Source organism: Ochotona curzoniae, unplaced genomic scaffold, assembly GCF_017591425.1.
Source record: "Ochotona curzoniae isolate NIBS_2020 unplaced genomic scaffold, NIBS_Ocur_1.0 scaffold_4505, whole genome shotgun sequence".
Lineage (NCBI taxonomy): Eukaryota > Metazoa > Chordata > Mammalia > Lagomorpha > Ochotonidae > Ochotona > Ochotona curzoniae.
In genome coordinates this window covers 24,507,824-24,526,062 of record NW_024467118.1, presented here as the reverse complement: position 1 = coordinate 24,526,062, position 18,239 = coordinate 24,507,824, and the positions used below count along the sequence as shown (strand labels likewise).

At 48.3% G+C, this 18,239-nt stretch overlaps 1 protein-coding gene across 1 annotated transcript in view; it reads left to right on the top strand.

Annotated features, from left to right (window-relative positions):
• APBB2 (amyloid beta precursor protein binding family B member 2) overlaps positions 1-12,500 on the top strand; it is a 142,118-nt gene extending 129,618 nt beyond the window's left edge. Inside the window, exons 9-14 of the mRNA XM_040966332.1 lie at positions 4,296-4,410; positions 4,995-5,082; positions 5,766-5,849; positions 7,019-7,134; positions 9,277-9,456; positions 11,658-12,500. Of these exons, the coding sequence (XP_040822266.1) occupies positions 4,296-4,410; positions 4,995-5,082; positions 5,766-5,849; positions 7,019-7,134; positions 9,277-9,456; positions 11,658-11,825 (751 nt within the window). The 3' untranslated portion in view covers positions 11,826-12,500. The remainder of the gene's footprint in view (positions 1-4,295; positions 4,411-4,994; positions 5,083-5,765; positions 5,850-7,018; positions 7,135-9,276; positions 9,457-11,657) is intronic.
• The last annotated feature ends 5,739 nt before the right edge of the window (positions 12,501-18,239 follow it).

The following is an 18,239-nucleotide window of genomic DNA, read 5'->3' as shown; positions in this document are numbered from 1 at the left end:
AAAACTTAATCCCAGTGTGCCGCGTAGGTGGCAGGAGCCTAGTCGCTTGGGCCAGGAGTCTCCAGTAGCAGAGAGCTGGATTCCGGAGCCAGAGGTGAACGTGAAACCCCAGGCCTCTGATGAGGAACATGAGTATCTGAACTGGCATATCAGCTACTAAGCCAAATGCCCATCCCTTTAGTTTCATTTGAGAGGTTAGCACATAAGTCAATTGCATTTACCCGCAGAGAATTGCAAGGCAGACAGACTTATGGAAAGGAGGAGTAGTTCTGACTTGGCTGTTTTTTTATTAGACTCCATTTAAGTAAGGAGTTGTTTATTCATTCATATTGTGAAGCTGCAATAAGCCCCTGGAGGGAGATTAGAGTGTACAGCGGAGAATAAGAAAAGCAAGCTTGGTTCTGTTCTCTGCCATTAAGAAGTCTGAGGCTGTCAAAGATGTTGTGGCGTGGACATCTGCCTCCTGCAGAACCCTAGACCAGCTCCAGGAAAGTCATTGTGGATGGAGCCATAAAAAGGACAGGTGCGCAAAGAGGCCGAAGTGCAGGGCTCAGTGGCCAAGTAGCTCAAGGCTACTTGGATCATTTCAATTACAGCTCAGGTTTGAAACTCACAGGCCACAAGCTTTCTACGTCCTGATTCACAAAAGAAAACTCAGCCATTCCCACCCCTGCAAGAAATCCAGTGGAGGTGGGGCGACTTCCTGAATGGACAGCGTCTGCCCTAGCAGGTGGCACCTGGGCCAGTGCTGTCAATGAATGAGCTATAGGGGAGAGCAGAAATGGTCCTTACTGCCACGTTTCAGACAAAAATATCTCAGATGGATTGACATCTAGAGGAACCTGCGGGGAAAAGTGGAAACATGTGCCTCTACCACATCCTCGGCAGACAGCAGCTTGGCTGTGAGAAACACAGTGGCTTGAAAACAGCCCAGGCATGTTCACTGACACTGGGTTGACAGAGCTGTGTGACTCTGGAGACTCCTGCAGGAGGAGGGAGGCTCAGCCTTGCCCTTGTGTTTTCCTTGGGCTCCCCAGATAAGCCAGGACCAGTAACCCAACCTCAAGGTCCTAAACCTTCCACATGTACAAAGTTCCATGTCACAGTTCCCTGAAATAAGAAGCAGGACCCATTGTCGGGGGTTGAGGTGCCATGGGTTATTAGACGACTGTGTGCAAAAGGGCTCATGCTGAGAAGCTGTGCTCTCAGAATGAGTGGTCCTAGGTGCTGTTTGCGTGGCGTCGCTGGTGATGGAATGGGAGCAGCCAGCTCTGTGTCCACTGGTCACTAGGCAAGTTGCTCAGCTTGCCAGGCCTCTGGCCCTGCTGCTGCTTCTCACCAACCCTATGTGCCTGACTGTCAGCCACTTCACGGAGGCTTGGGATGTGTCCTGCAGGAATAAAATAGAAATTACATCAATGTCATCCTCCATGGTGAGGAACAAAAGAAACTCATTTTTTCCTGGGGATCAGATATTGCCTCAGGAGGGGTGGGTACTGAGCTGGTTCACCATCAGGGACTGGTAGATCTCTGCCTCCTTAATCTATTAACTGGTACCTGGAAAGAAGCAAGGAACTGATAAGATTATAAAAGGAGGGGAGAGGAAGGGGTCAACTGGAGTCTCCCAACATTGCCTGGGAGAGGATGTACTTCCAGATGGCTGCCCTTCAGGCATCAACCACCTGCCCCTGAGCCACAGTCACTGCCGTAACTGTTGTGAATGAAGCCTCCTGGTTGCCTAGGAAAAAGCAGCAGGTACAGAGCTGCAGTGGGATTGGAGCGAGCCGTTCCTACTCCTGTTGGCATTGATGCACCCGGAAGCCTGCCAGACACAGGGAGCCAGTGAGGGATCCCAGAAGTCCCCATCAGAGAGGCTTGGAGTCCAGGCCACCTGGACCTCATGTCCCTCAATCCCCTCACTGCAAGATGAGGTTCCATTCCATAGCAAAGGTCCTCTCAGTTGAGGAGCCCCTTATCCTGAGATGCTTGAACCCATAAGTCTCAGTTTATAGGTCCCCCAGCCTCAGATTTTAGAATATTTTCATCTGCATGACAAGGTATCTTGGGATAGGATACATATCTACACATGAGATTCATTTATATCTCAGATGCCTTCTCCATGTAACCTGAAGTTCATTTCATATGATCTTGCTAACTCTTTGAGCAGGAAGAAAGATTTCATGGCGGGTAATTCCACCCATGGCATCCTGTGGCCACTCTCAGAGTTTCAGATTTGGGAGTGTTTTCATTATCAGATTTGTTGGGGTGGTGATAGGGAGGATGTTCCACAAATAAAACCAAGTGGAAACAGGAGTGGGACCCCAGCGTGGGCACCTTGAACCTCACAACACTGCCTTCTGACTGTGCCTGACTCTGTCCCTTTTAAGGAAGCAGATTTAAGGCTGGAAAGTAACTACCAAAGACCCAGGCAAATGGGCACTTCCCCTGCTGGGGTGGGACTTTAATTCATAGCACAGGTAGACACAAATCAACCTCTGGGGCCGGAGGGCTTGGCAGGACCGGTATCAGGGCAGGGGGTGGCAATAGGAAACCAGTACAGACACAGTGGGGAGAATGGAGTGTCCCAATGGGGCCCAGAGGGGATTCTACCTCAGGGAGAACAGAGTGAGAAGACAAATCCTGTTATACAAAGGGGATTTGAATTTTGTGGGGGTGGCCCTGGAGTGTTGGAGAGGCTGGGCCTCAGAAACTGGTGGCTAGACCTGGAGGGCTAAAGAGAGAGGTGTGAGAAGTTCTCCAGTGGAGACGGAAAAGCCAGCAGGAGCAGAGCCAAGTTTATGCTGCTATGCTGGGTACACAGGAGGTGTGTTGGCTTTGTGTTACCTCAATGATGGTCAAATAGAGTGCTGGTCCCTCAACGTCCAAACCCTGAACCTCAGCCAGCCCCAGCCCTGGCCCTCTGCCCACTGCCATGTGTGGCTGACTGAAGGCCATAACAGGGAAGCTGGGGTGTGTGCTATAGGCCCTGCAATAGCCAGGCCTGGGCAGGGTGTTGGAGGTAAGTGGGGATGATCAGCTACATGGAGTCAGACACTTATGTCCCAGTGTGGAGTACTGGGCAGTGCCCATACTAGCCAAGCTCTGAGCATCCCCAAGGTGGTGACACCGGGAAAGGACCACCTGCTTAGGATGCTGATGGATGGATCAGCATCCTAAGGATGGATTCAGGAAATTACCAATAAGGATGGATTCAGGAAATTACCAGGACAGGCATGGGATTGGGTGTGGAGAGGGGATGAGAGAGTCTAATGTTGACCATGAGGAGGCCAGGTGCAGAGGTCAAGTGTGGATTGGCTGAGGCTTAAGTGCCTGTTGGACTGCCAGGTAATTCCTGACTTTTAGATCCTGGGCTTAGGGAGACCCTCTGCAAGGCAAGGCAAAGGAGCAGGCTCCTCTGGCCAGTCCAACTGTCACCCCAAGTCTCCTAGCCCAGAGCCCCAGGATTTCTCTGGCCACACCCTCACAATGCACAATTGCCTCCAGAGCAGTTGTCTCCATAGAAATTGTCCAGAGGCAAGTTCTCTCTGCCTTTCTGAAGAAGCCACACCTCCACTGGGAAAAGCATTTGTCCAAGAGGAGCTCTCCCATTCTGCCAGTGAGAAAAGCAGCTGCAAATAAACTCACCTGTAGTTTGACCAAGGCTCGCCATAGGCCGCAGATGAATTGCTGAGATGCATTTAGTAACAGATAGAGCCAGGCACGTCTGTTGTGTAAGCACTTTCTTCTTGGAGCCACCAGTTTCCAGTAGCAAGTGGGAATTGTTGTCTTGTGTTCTGGTTCTTTGGAAGCTATGACGTCACAGCCCATGATCTCTACATGTTGGAGACAAACACTGCTGGCTCTCTGCCATGCTGATCCTGTGGAACAGCAGCAGGTGTCCTTGATGGGATTTGTGCCATCCCCTGGTGTCGCAGCATACCCTGTAGAGATGTCGTGAGCAGCCGCCAGTAGCCATAAGCCCTGCCCAGTCTCCAGGCGTGTGCTCACACATCAGGGCCTTTTGTTTTGCTTCTCCTGCCCCACTGTGCATGTCATCACATCATTTACGCCCTTCTCAAGCCTGTGTTCTGTTTCATGGTCATCATGTTTGTAGCAAAGGGCCCTGCAAAGCATAGTTCTCATTAAGGATTGTTAGAGACGCCTTAGTTTGTGTTGCATCAATGTATACATGCTGTTATCGCCCACATTCATCAGCCAGCTCCCTCAGCATCCTTAACCAGCTTACTTGGTTTAGATTCCTTCTTGTCACCTGCTGTTACATCTTGTTTACACAGGGATTTTGCTTACGTGGCAAGGGACAAAGACACAAGAATTTTGAAATGTCATGTATTTCGATGTGACACGCCAGCAAAAGCCATCGCCACAAGCCTCCACGAAATCTGTTCCAAGGTAAAGTGGGGCCGAGCACAGCCATCTGCCTTTCTCTGCTGCTTTTCCCAAGCGGGTTTAGGGGCGCAGTAGGACAGGGGAGTGTGTACCATGCTTGCACCTGGGGTGTAAGGAGGTAAGTGTTGTTCAGGCTGCTACTAAAGTAGTTGCCTTAGCATCCACGGATGCTTGAGTCCCTGATGTGATGTGAAGCATTTCACATATAACCTCCTATGATACTGTAAATCGTCTCCAGGTTCCTTTCACTATCCAGAGCCATAGAAATGCTATGCAAGTACTTGCTACACTCTTTAAGGGGTAGGGACAAGAAAAACATCCGTGTGTTCAAGTGTAAAAGCAGCCAGGCTGAGTCTCAGTGTATCCGCAGTAATGTTTTCCATCTGCAGCTGGTTAAATTTGTGGTGTGAAAAGTGCAGATGCACAGGGCGAGCTGCACACTCACTGGGAGCCTGGGGCTGCTCTCAGAAAGGCTGCAACAGGAAAATGAGCTCTGTTCCTCTAATAGCCCGGGTGTCTGTGCCTGTGTGTGAGAGAGACACCATCCCTGTGTAACATGCACCTTGACTATGTTTTCCCATCCCTAGATCATGGCCGAGCGAAAGAACGCCAAAGCCCTGGCCTGCAGCTCCTTGCAGGAGAGGACCAATGCAAACCTGGATGTCCCTTTGCAAGGTAGGGGGCGGCCACCTCTCCTGTCTTCACACGACACTTTCCACCCCTGTGAGAGTGAAGGGGTCTCAGATGCTTGTATGACGTTCCTCATTTCCTTCGACGACATGCCTCACTCGGCAAACACATGCTGAGCTCACACCAGGGGTCTTAGCGGGACACAAGGGCTGGGCTGGATCAGATGTCACCAGATAACCCCATGGGTATCATTGCTAGTGGTTTTCCACCTCATGTGCAGCCCAGTGTAAGGGCCAGCTAGCCTAAAAATATGTGTATTGACAGTTGGGGGAATGCTTCTCTTGCTTTTGCTGTGTTTCTGGGCCCTTGTGATTCAGTATTTTCTGGGACTTAATCACACATGACACAGAACATCAAAAAGCACTTACAGAGCATGCATCAAAGTGGCAACAGCAGCAGCAGCAGCTTGCTCACATGTCCCAGCTCCTGTCTTCTGATCTTCCCCCACCTTGCCATGAAAGCCCAGCAGGGGTCTGCCCCACAGAGCCTCTGGGTGCGCAGGAAGAAGAGCTGTGCATCTGAAACAGTCGCTGCATTTGTGCTCGGGAGCACGGGGCCGTATGGCACTGGGCGTTCGAAGCGTCCCAGATGACATGCAGCGCTGGCTGCTTGTGCGTGTCTGCCTCTGGACAGCCACTGAGAAAGATGTGGTGCTTTGTTCCCTACAGTAGACTTTCCAACACCAAAGACGGAGCTGGTGCAGAAGTTCCACGTGCAGTACCTGGGAATGCTGCCTGTAGACAAACCAGTCGGTATGTACCACCTGTGTTCTGTGTCGTAGAGCTCCTGGGAGGTGTACACACACACACACACGAGAGCTGTTTCACAGCATGGCCTTGTCTTGAATCAAGCCACCCCACCACCACCCATTACCTGCTTCTATTCTTGTCCCCTGGTCAGGTGGGCAGGTAGAAAGTTCCAAAGGAGCCTTCATACCCTCCTTTTGTGGAGTAATCCCAAGTGGCAGACACAGCATCCAGCCCATATCTCAGTGAAGCTCAGCTGCTCTGCCATAGCAAGCTGACAGGCAGCTGGGATGAAAGAGCCTGTGGGGAACTCAGACCCCTCGTACCCTGCTGCTAGGGCACACCTGCTTTGAAGAAAAGTGTAATGGTTCCTCAAGGTTCAACAAAGCTCCCTGGGTCCCAGTGACTTCACCCTCAGGCCTGGAAGCCAGAGCACTGAAAGCACCTGGCCACACAGGTGTTCCTAGCAGCAACATTGTTAGTAGCCAAAAGGTGAATACAGCCCAAATGTCTTTGATAAATGATGGCTAAAATGAGGTCGTTCCATACAGAGGGAGTCGGTTTGACAAACACACTAAGCATGGCTGCCACTTGAAAACATCACACTGAGTGAAAGTGATTAGTCACAGCAAGCTACACGGCACCTGCGGGATGATGACGGCTCTCTGAATAGACTGAAAAACCACTGAACCACATGCTATCAGTGAGTGGATTCTGTGTGAATCCTACCACAGTAGAGCTGGTACCATCTTCTTCCTCCTCCCTCCCCCCGAAAAGGCCAGGAATGTCCACCTGCCCAGGGAAAGGCGCCGTGCTAACATGACCTTAGTTAAATAAGAGGATGCAGCAAGGCCGGGCTGTTGGGACAGGTGCTGGCTCCTTTGGAGCCTCTTTCTGAGGATGCGCACCTGAGGACTGCCTACGGCCTCCAGGCTGGGGCATCTGCTGAGTGGGGAGAGAGAGACCCTGGACCACCATGCCCTGATCAGACAGGACAAGCCTCAGTGGATGACTGGAGATGCCCACAAACCCTCTTCCTGGTGGAGAAGCTGCACTACCTTTCTTGTAAGCACATCTGAGGCTGTGCCCTGCATTGTCTCCTGGCACCACCATGGGCCCACACTTGAGAGAGAGGACTGCTTCAGGGCGTTCTCACCTGTCCTTCCCTTCCATAGGCATGGACACCCTCAATAGTGCCATCGAAAGTCTCATGACCTCATCCGACAAGGAGGCTTGGCCGTCGGTGAACATGAACGTCGCTGATGCTACTGTGACGGTCATCAGTGGCAAGGTGAGCAGGCATCCTGGCAGGGGTTGGACTGTCTGGTGAGCTTTCAGATTGAGTTGTCTCCTCGCGAAACTAGGAGAGGAACACAGGAGCTTGACCTCCCAGGAGTCATGCCTACATGTCATGAAAATGGCCTTCCAGACAGGGGGTTTGGCCTCATGGTTGGCACTGATCACTGTGCCTGCAGCCCACATCACACTGCCTGGGTGCAGTCCTGGCTCCACCGTCCCCCCCCCCCCAGCTTCCCTAATGCAGACACTGGGAGGCAGTGGTGACGGCTCCAGTACTTGGTTTCTTGCTACCCTCATAGGGAATCAGGATGCAGTTCTGGGCTCCCTGCTCTGGCCTGACCCAGTTTGGCTGTTTTGGGTTTTGGTGCAGTGATCAGCAGATGAAAGATTGATTGCATGTGTGTGCGTGTGTGTATCTCAGATTAATGGACTGATTAAATGATTCGGTGGTCTTATTTTTGAAGAAAGAATTCAGCCCTATCTCTGGGCCTCAGGTTGTGCCCCTTCTGCTTACCTCTGGACCCGAAACTTCTACTCTGGGCTTCTCATCTCGCCCAAGAGGTTGAGCCCTGTGCGACTGGTGCCTGAGTGACAGGAATGCAGCTTGCTCAGCAGCTGAGAGTTCTGGTCCTTTCTAGTGCCTCAGTGCTAACCAAGCTGACAGGGGTCAGGACACCAAAGGTGCATCCTTTAGGAAAGACCCTGGGTGCTGTCTGTAGTGGAAGGGGTCATTCGTCCTCTGGGTAAGAGGGCAGCATCAACCTCCACCCATATTATCCCATTGCTATGGAGGACACTGAAGCACAGAGAGGTGAAGCAACTTGCCCAGCATCACACAGCTGACTAGACCAGCTCTGGGGAGGCTGCTCCTGTGGTCTGCCTCTGTCTCCCGGGGGTCACCTTCATACCCAGTTCACCCTTGGCAGAGGAGCAGAGAGGTTCCCTCACCTGCAGTGCTGGAGGTGTGGACCAACTCAGAGTGTGTATCTGGGGGTGAGTGTTTAGGGCAGCGGCTGAGTCATTCGCACCTGTATCAGTGTCTGGGTGTGAGTCCCAATTCTGCTCGACCCCAGCTTCCTGATGATGCACAGGTGACGGCTCAAGTGATGGGTTTCCTGCGACTCCCATGGGAGACCTGGTTTGAGGTCTTAGCTCCCAGCTCTGGCCCCTGACTGAAAGCCATCGTAGATATCTGGGGAGTAAAGCAGCAATCTGGAGGCTTTCCGTCTGTCTGTCTTTTAGCTTTTTAGAAAATGGCATCTGGTGGGTGCAGATGATGTAGCATTGTTAACCATCACAAGATTGAATTATGGAAGCATTTCTTTTTTTAAAAAAAGTTTATTATTTAGTAGAGAGGCAAAGTTATAAAAAGAGCAATGGCGAGACAGGAAAAGAGAGCTCTTCCACCTGCTGGTTCATTCCTGAGAGCTGCAACAGCCAGGGCAAGGCAAGACCAAAGCCAGGAGCTGCTTCCAGGTTCCCCACGGGGGTGCAGGGCCAGGCATTTGGACAATCCTCTACTGCTTTACCCAGATCGTTAGCAAGGAGCTGGATCGGAAAGTGGAATGGCTGGGACTCAGACCAGCAGTTATGTGGTGTGCCAGCATTGCGGGCGGTGGCTTTTTGCCCACTGTCACAGCACTGGTTCCCCCAAGCATTTCTTTACACTGCCCTTCAGGGATACCATGTTGCAGGAAAGGGGGGAAAATGATGTGGCAACTTTTTACTTTACCTGGTTTGAGTGTGACTGAATGGGGTCTGTGTTACTTAGGCAAGAAGATTGGATGGAGAAAGAGCCATACAGGAAAGTCCTTTCTCCTGGAGGTGAGGGGTCAAGCAGTGCCTCCCCCAGGACACTCACAGACCCATGGTCAGTGGGTTGAGGACACAGTCCTGTGGCACACCACTACTGCAGTATGTTCCGAGAAGGCAAGCCAGTGTTGTGCTCGTGGCAGAGTGGCCCGTACCTGCAGCGGGCAGGGTGTGAGCTTCCCTGGAAAACACACAGGTCATCAGTGCATCCCTGCATGCCCCCACTCTGCCCCGATGTTACAATTGACGCTGTGGACATGCTCTGAGGATGGCTCCCAGGCTTCCCAGGGGCAGCGGCAAACTCACCCATGTCTCTTTGCAGAGCGAAGAAGAGATCTTGGTGGAGTGTCGCGTGCGGTTCCTGTCTTTCATGGGCGTGGGGAAGGACGTCCACACGTTTGCCTTCATCATGGACACGGGCAACCAGCGCTTTGAGTGTCACGTGTTCTGGTGCGAGCCGAACGCCGGAAATGTGTCCGAGGCGGTGCAGGCTGCCTGCATGGTGAGTAGTCTGGGTCCATGCGGGGCGCTCAACATCTTCGTGTGCCCAGAATTGAGGGAAGTGGTTACACAAGCAGGGCTGCACCGGGGCTCTGCCGGCGGGCAATCACCAGTATACAGGATTCAAGGTTACTCCTTCTGGACCCCCACATCCATCTCAATTTGTGATCAGGAAGCGCCAGTCACACCCACGGCTGCTGCTACTGCGTGGGCTCAGCTCAGTACTTGAATCATGTGGAATGATTTCTGTTTCCAAGGGTTGCTCGCAGTCTTACTGCCTGTTTTATTTTCTTCTTCCGTTAGCTCCATCCTCCCCAAGCCACTGTGAGGTCACGGTTTTATTCTACTTTGTTGAGAACAGGAGCCTAGCGAGCTTACTGAGCCGATGAATGACAGGGCTGGGGCAACCCCACACCTGCTGGCTAGCAAAGCCAGGGCTCCCATCAGCACCTGGATAGTGTCACCTCAGATCACACATCCTGATTCATCCTGCAGATATTCTTGGAGTACCTAAGATGGCAGATGTTGCAAAAGCCCGAAGAAAACTGCATGCTGGGAAGCCCCAAAGGCCGCAGCAGATTGTGCTGCTGAGCCAAGATGTACCCTGCAGGAGCTGGCTGCGACGTCATGTCAAAGTCTGATTGGCTCCAGCAGAGGTTCTCATATAGGTTGCTCATGTAACAAAGCAAGACAGAAACCAACAGAGAGGAGGCCAGGGCAGGACCAGTGAGGTGGGGAGACAGTGAGAGGCAGTAGGGACTTGAGGGGCAGAGGCTGTGAAAGACATCACAGGGCCGCTGCCTGGACTGGCCTGGGAGTGACAGGTGCTGCATCTAAAGAAGCCCTAGGATCCATTGCAGACACTAATGACAATTAAATAATTAGCTTCATCACAGGCTGTAGTTTCTCTTCTGATTGCCAGCCTTGCACCATGCGGCTGCCCATCCAGTGCAGGAGAGAGGCACCCCACCCTGCTCAGGGTGCAACTTCTCCCATCCCCCTAGCTATGCTGTCGATTCAGAGCTGCAAGATTCCCCATCTGAATCACCACCACCCAAGATACAGCATGACATGCTCTCTTTCAGGTCACTTTCTTCTTAGCTTTTCAGTTGTGTGGGAGAGGCCAGGCCTAGGAATGCTCTGGTAAAAGGCAGGGTAGGACGGAGTGGAGGTCTCCAAGAGAAGTGCTGGTTCTGTACGGCTGTGGCTCACACGGCTACATGGGCCACTGCTGTTTGAGATTACAAGGCCAAGGTCGAGTACCGCCACCCCTGCCTGCAATTAACTCATGCTTTAGGCTATGATGGGAACCTGGCAGAAGTCCTCACACACAGCCTTCTGTATCATCCCTTTCACATGGCTGGGATGGGAAGGACCGGTGGCCTGTGTGCTCGGATGTTGTGACAGGGACACCGCCTTTCCCTTGAGTTTTGCCATGGACATTTTATGGTGATTAGAAGCAGCAGCCTATCCTGAAACTGTAAAGAACCTCCTGATATTTAAGCTGATTTAAAAAAAAAAAAACAGCAAAAGAATTCATGGTACTTGGACTAGGAGAAAATTTTTAACTGTTTAATTTTGAAGAATTGCTTATCTTTGCATTCATGCCAAAGTCAGTGAAATGCGTTAATGCGTTTCTGAAGACAGACATTATTGGTGGTGTCATTGCCGACAGGTTTCTTAAAAATGAATTCAGTAGGATTTAGACTTACATGTGGGATGGTTCCTGGAATTAAGACACAGCAGTCTTGTATTCTCAAGCCATGAGCATGGGGACAAGTGTCTCAGGGCACCTCTGCACTGCCAGGCCCTCTGGTGATGCCTTACATGTGTTCCTTACGTAACCCTAAACCCACTGGACGAGTCCCCATTGTACTGCAGAAGAAAATGAGGCTGGCAAGAGCTGTCACGTGGGTAACGGTGCTGTTGGCACCAGCCAGTCCTTTCTGCCCTCACTAGCGCGCTGACCAGGAGGTGTGCCCGTTGCATCCTGAAGCCAAACACCTCTTCCAAGCCCAATGAGCCATTAGGAGAATCTCAGACAAAACAACTGCATAAAGGAAAAAGCCAGCTCTTGGACTGATGCTGAGGAGCTGGGCCATTCCCTTCTGGGAAGACAGTGTGCCGGCCAGTGTTGTAAGTCCCATTAAACAGGAAGAAAGAAAAAAAAAGTGTGATTGAACGTTGTTTTTTTATTTTCAGTTGCGGTATCAGAAGTGCTTGGTAGCCAGGCCGCCTTCCCAGAAAGTGCGGCCACCTCCCCCCCCAGCCGACTCAGTGACCCGGCGAGTCACCACCAATGTAAAACGAGGGGTCCTATCCCTCATTGACACTTTGAAACAGAAGCGCCCCGTCACCGAGACGCCATAGCTGCTTGGCCCGAGACTGCGCAGCATCGAGCCGAAGGGCCGGGAGCCACGCTAAGGGGACAGGGCACCACTGGCTTGACCTGCTCCGGGGCTGGTGCTGTGTCCACTGAGAACAGCTCTTTCACCAGTGTTAGACAAGCATGCCCTCCCATCTTGCTTGCCGCCATCCTGTGAACCGGAAAAGAAGCATGAGGACTTGTTTTTGCCGTCAGAGTCACCTCACGGGCAGTGGAAGGCCCTTTCCTTACTGTAAATATCGTGGACGTTGTTTCACGTCACACGCGTCTGGAGCAGAGCACAGCCACGGCCATTCCCGGGGACCTGCCATCAGCCGCATGTCCCCAGAGCGAACGCCGCCTGCCCCTCTATTAGTTTTACTGTCTTCTGGACTGGCCCTGTCCCATCGAGGCCACCTTCTCGGTCCTCCAGCACTTTGTCCCGTTGTCCACCTGGGACTAGACTCCATAGCCGATATCACTGAACTGTACAAATGGGATGCGTCTTTTAGTTTTTCACGAACTTGAACCTGTTGGTGGATAAATTTGGCTGTTGGCATCGGTCTGGAAGCCGACTGGCAGTTTTCCCAGACGAGCCCTGTGGCACACGGATGCCATTTCAAGTCTACAGCTGTTTGTGGGATGTTGGGGGGAAAACAAAGCAAAACATTGATAAGAAACAAATGAAATTTGGAAAAATTAAAGTCAAACAAAAAGTAGCCTTTCTTTCTGGATGGTTTTCAAACCGATTATTTTAAAAGAGAGATGAGCAAAGTCAGCGCATTTCGGGTGGGACACATTTCAAACTTCTGCCTTATATTATACAATGCAGCTAGAGAATTATCTAGTTTACCACGGCCATTCTCTACACACACACATGAAAATGAAGTATTCCTCATAAGCCCTTCATTCCTTAGTTTGATAACTAGCTAATATGCAATTTCAACTTGAGGAAATGTCATTGGTGTTTCTGACAGACCCCCCTGTTTTCGATCTCCATGACGTTATTTCTGCTGGTCCCCATCCTAGGGGCAGAGGTTTGCTAGAATTCCACCTCCAGCTTGATCTTCCTCTAATGTATTTTGTCCAGAATGCTGTCTGTCTGTCACCTATTGTCCATGGCAACAAACTGCATTAAGTTGAACCTTTCTTGAATTTATGTGTTTAATAATTGGAATTTGTTGGACTCAACTAGATAGATTTTAAATTTATATATATATGTTTTTCATTTTTGCTTTCAAGAGTCAAAGATTTCATTTTCAAAGCAAGAAATTCATAGGGATCATGGACTATTTAGCAAAGTTTCCCAAAAAACAGCATTTTATTGTTTTTTGTGTAGATAAGAAAATTTAGCTATATAAATACACTCATTTAGACTTTTTTTTTTACTTTGTTGTTTTCAAAAGAAAACTGCTAAGGAGCTCAATCTCAATATTTAGTCTTGTTTACTTTTTAATGTCAGAGTTAACGTTTATAACATCTAGTTAGAGTGATACGTTTCTGTATTGCTATGTCAAAATGGTTTCCACATTCTTATCACATATGAGCCTTATAAAATGGTAGAGAAAGTACCAAACACTGAAAAAGTAAAATATGAAGTACCCAGAGGCTAAAGTAACTGGCCTAAGATCTCTCCAAAGGAGATGCAAGCCAGGACAAGACAGTGTGGCTCTGGTCCCTGGTGCTCACTGAGTGAGGCAGCCCCCTCCTCGTCCCATCAGCCCAGCTCGCCAGACTTGAGTGTCTACAGAGAGCAAGCATGGGGGTGGCCATTGTCAGCAAGCTCAGAATTTTCTATTCCAGTGTCAGCAGGGAGGTAGGCCCAAATACCAAATCACTCAGCCCCTCGGCATGCCTCCGATAGATTGTAGAGGACCGGACTCTGCTTCAGTTGAGCCCCTTCCATCCATGAGATGCCACCTGTGGTGGGTCTTCCCTGCTCATGGCCTTAGCGTCCAGAGACACTGATGCAGGAGCTCTGGCCTCCTGCTGGCCCTCTCCCCCCACCACAATTCACAGCAGAAAGGGGTGGGGACAGGAGTGCTTGCTAGCACCCCAGTGTATGGCAAAAAAAAAAGAAAATGACTCTTTAAGAAATACATTATACTTCTCACCAGCTTACTTACGAGTTTATCTGAACTAACCAGTATCATCCGAAGTCATTTTCCACTGAGAGACTCCTGACAGCCCTCTGAAAAGCTGTTCAAAATTCAGTTAGGATCTTCCATCTTGATATCATGTGATATTTCAGTCAAACTTCAGAGTTCTAAGCAGGAAATCCATTTTTATATTGTAGATCTCTACCGGGATCCCTTGTTCATTCCTTAAGACATATATTTCTTTATTTTCAGGATCAGGAATACTGAGCTAGCTTTACGTAGCAAACTGATTTATATATGCAACTGTAAGATGCATCAAGATGAATGATAGCCTTTACATGTGGAAAACTTTCCTGCACATCTTTTGTTTTGAAACTAGCTTTGCATACCAAATGCAAATTAATTTTGTAAAATTAATTATGTTAAACAGTATGTTCAGACACTTTCTGCCATGGCCAAAAATTATGTATGAAAGTATGTGTGTATCTGTCTGTGGAAGGATACCAGTGTCTTCCCTGGTACCTTAGTGACACTTCAGTTATCTATGCATTCTTTATATCTGTGATGCAGTAAGCAGGCAGCCATGTTCCGTATGCCTTGTGTATCTTAGCCTTTTTTTAATTAACCTGTTAAATACAGCTTAAATATTTTTATTTATTCTATTTTTACTGAAATATACTGCATTGTTGTGTTAATGTATTCTCTTTACTGGATATTGTCTCACAACCTCTCCAGGTCTATATAATCTCAGTGAACTATACCTTACCTACAAGGTAGTTTTGTAAAGACTTGTAGTCACATTTCTACTGGAATATGTAGAGGAAAAGGCAAAATGTTTCCAGTTCCTTTTATTTTTGCCAAGCAGCTAGGTAGCCGCAGGCCTACCAGCTTAACTGTGTGCTCCTGGGCCAGCACCAAGGGGCCAGATCAACCTGCCCACAGCTTCAGACCTTGCTTCGCACACGCAAGCTCGGTGCCTCCCTGTAGCGCCCTTCCTAACACGTGGGAGCTCACCTTGGCCCTACAGACATGCCCACATACAATCCGTCCTCCCGGCTCCAAGATCATCCCTCGCTCACTAGGACCTTTGCTTTGGGTTTGTCTGTCTTACAGCATGAAGGGACACTAGATCCATTTGCATTAAAATAATTTGTTGATAAACTGTTGATACTGCTCCTCTTTCACAATCCACCTTCTGAGTTTTAAATAGGCACATGTAAGGCCACCCTATTACACCAGGCCCTAAGCTCAAGACCCAGGGCATCCTTCCCCCGCCCCATGACACGCTCATTTCATAAGCATTGCAACACACTTGCAAGACTTCCTAAACATGAGAAGCACTTCCGAACTATTAGCACAAAAACCCAGTCCATGCCCCATCCCACGCGTGTTAGTCAAGTGCATCTTGGTTTGTCTCCCTTACTCTGTAAGAGCAGCCCCGGGCATCCAGAGCGGCTTGTTCATCCCCAAAGAAAGTTGTTTTATTTTTTTTTCCTTTTTGTCACTGTTGCTGTTGGTCATTTTTACCAAATGTAATATGTTGTGCAAATAAATTCAGCTGCATAAAGTGTTTGGCTCCTTTCTCTACCACATTAGTCACAGATGCAAGGACTAGAAATGTCAAAGTCCTGTCTCTGCAGTGTTTATTTGTACCTCAAGTCAACAATGTTTTTTAGAAAGCATCTTAATGGAAGGTCCTGCTTTGATGAGCTGCCACGTAATGCCACCTGGTAAGCATAGGAAGATGATGTTACGTTCTGAGTGATTGTGCTGCCCAGGCTTGGTAACTGGGAGAGACTGCTGGCATTCTGGATACAGAAGCCTGCTTGATACCAACTTGAGTCTTGGAAGCAGTCTGACGAGCCCTACAATACTTGAGCACAGCACAAACACGTCTTCTGATTTCCTTGAAGAACACAGCTTTAAAGGATGAAGAACAGAGGTGTACAGGTACCGGGTCCACCGTGAAAGGTAACTAGAGAAATCTAGTTGCATTGAATGACCTGTTAGACATATGGAAGATAAAGAGAATTCAAATGTATACCCATTTTGTTGTTCAGACTGTCTTCAGTTGTTATCTCACACTTTACCAGAGGCCACAACTCTTCAATAACAAAGGTTCGTTTGGGTCTTAGTGTCATCAGGACTATTCCACACTAGAATTCTCTCATTGCTTTTATCCAAAGCACTTTTCCCTTTTTGTTCTACCAAAGTATTCCTGGACCCTGGCCTTGGAAGACTGTCTTAGAAGGAAACTGCAGGCTTCATCCATGAATGTTTTAATTCAGAGTCTGTGTGGTAAAAGAAGTTGAAGATCCTGGCTACAAATTGTGACACCAGGCACAGGCTGATATAGAGTTTAAAGAAAAAATCCTAAGTCATCTCATAACACTGACAATAAGCTTTTAAGAAAAATACACTTAAAAGTATCGACCTGCTACTTGTAGACCCATATTTTTCAGCCTGGGGTAGATGAGAGGACAGAAAAATAATGATGCCAGGGATGAAAATACCAGCCGTTTAAAAAATGTTTGTTGGAAAAACAAAGCCATTGATAGAGAGTTAGCAGAGGCTGGGCCAAACTGAAGCCAGGAGCATGACACAACATCTAGGGCTTCCACAGAGACGGCGGAGACCCAGCCATAGAGGGCACCTGCTGCCTCACAAGGTACCCATTAGCAGCAAGCTGGATCACAAGCAGAGATGGAACTCTATCCCATCTCTCCAAAACAGAATGTGGAGATCCCAAATGGTTGCTTAAAACAGTTCTGTATTTTCAAGCCACAATCGACATGAAAATTATTTGGGCGTTTAAAATAACAAGCCTCATTCAAGTAAAAAGTGTTATTTCTCAGGGGGTAAGCATTGTAGCATGACAGCTTAAGCTTCTCCCTATAATACCACATTGCAGATTGAAGCATCTGGTTGAATCCTTGTTTTTCCATTCTTTTTAATCCAGCTCCCTGCTAATGTGCCTAGGAAAGCAGCAGAGGATGGCCCACGTGGGAGACCCAGAAGTATGTCCTGGCTTACAGCTTTGTCCTGGCTTATAGCTTTGTCCTGGCCCAGGTCTGGCCGTGGTGGCCATTGGGAAGTGAAATGGCAGATGGAAGGTGTCTCTCTTTTTCTCTCTCTCTCAGAAAGACTAGAATACTGGAGCTGAAATAGTCTTGAAGATGTATTGGTCTTGAAGATGATAATGTTCCAAAATGATGCTTCTTGAATTGAGTTTTTAGGACTTTACCTAATATTTGCAGACAACTGAATTCTGAAAATGAAACTTTAAATCCAATTTTCTCTATGAACTTATTTAAACATTAAGATTTTCAGCTGTAATTTATTTTAATGAATATCAAACAATTTGTTTCCATGATGAAGTAAGAAAAATCAGTGGGTCCCCAAATGATAGTTATATTAATTCATGATAAGTAACTGATAATACATGCAAGAGGAATTGACATTTAATATAATTAACAGTGCTACAGTATATTTTAATTGTGCATCAAATGATTTGCCAACATTTGATTACTGTGCCATTTGAAATGATTTGTAGATTTTGTTGTATCACCTGATCTTTGAATAGAATCAGAAATCTTCATGGATTTCATCAACTATAGATATCACATATATTCAAATAGTTTTGCCTCATTCCTGAGAATGAGTTAGATGAAAATTTGCTTCTAGTTTTTTACAGTAGTGTTTGGTCTAATTGGCCCGAAAGGAAAGATGATTCTGAAAGTTCTAACAAAGAGAAACGGACACCTGACCTACACTCCCCTGGCACCTTGCCCATGCTTCCTACTCATTGTCCACCCCAATCACATTACATAAATGCATGCCCTTCCCTGCTTGAAGAACAGTTTTATATTTAAAGGAGGAAAAAAAATAAAATCAGCCTTGACAAAGTTAAACTCCAATTGTGTGCTCCTAAAGACCAGTGTTGGCTGGTGGGACAGGGCCCATGCCTGCACTTCTGTGTCTTTATAAAGACCTAACTCCCCACTGAAGCCAGCCAGTGTTTCCTTCAGGAGAAACTTGCAGCTTTCTGTCCAGGTAGAAGGTGAACTGGAGTGAGACAAGCTGTACAAGCTGACACGGACTCTACAACTGGACATGCTAAAATAAGTTAGCCCTGAGCTACTGAAATCTCTGGATTCTGCTCTGTGCAATCCCATATGTTGTTCTCACTTGTCATAATTCTCTGAGGAATAACAGCACATTGAGAAAACACTGTGTGGCCCTTCTGTAAGGGATGTCTGACCTTCCAAGAAAACACCAAACTTTGGGGAAAAAAAATAATAATAATAATGAAGCAACTGT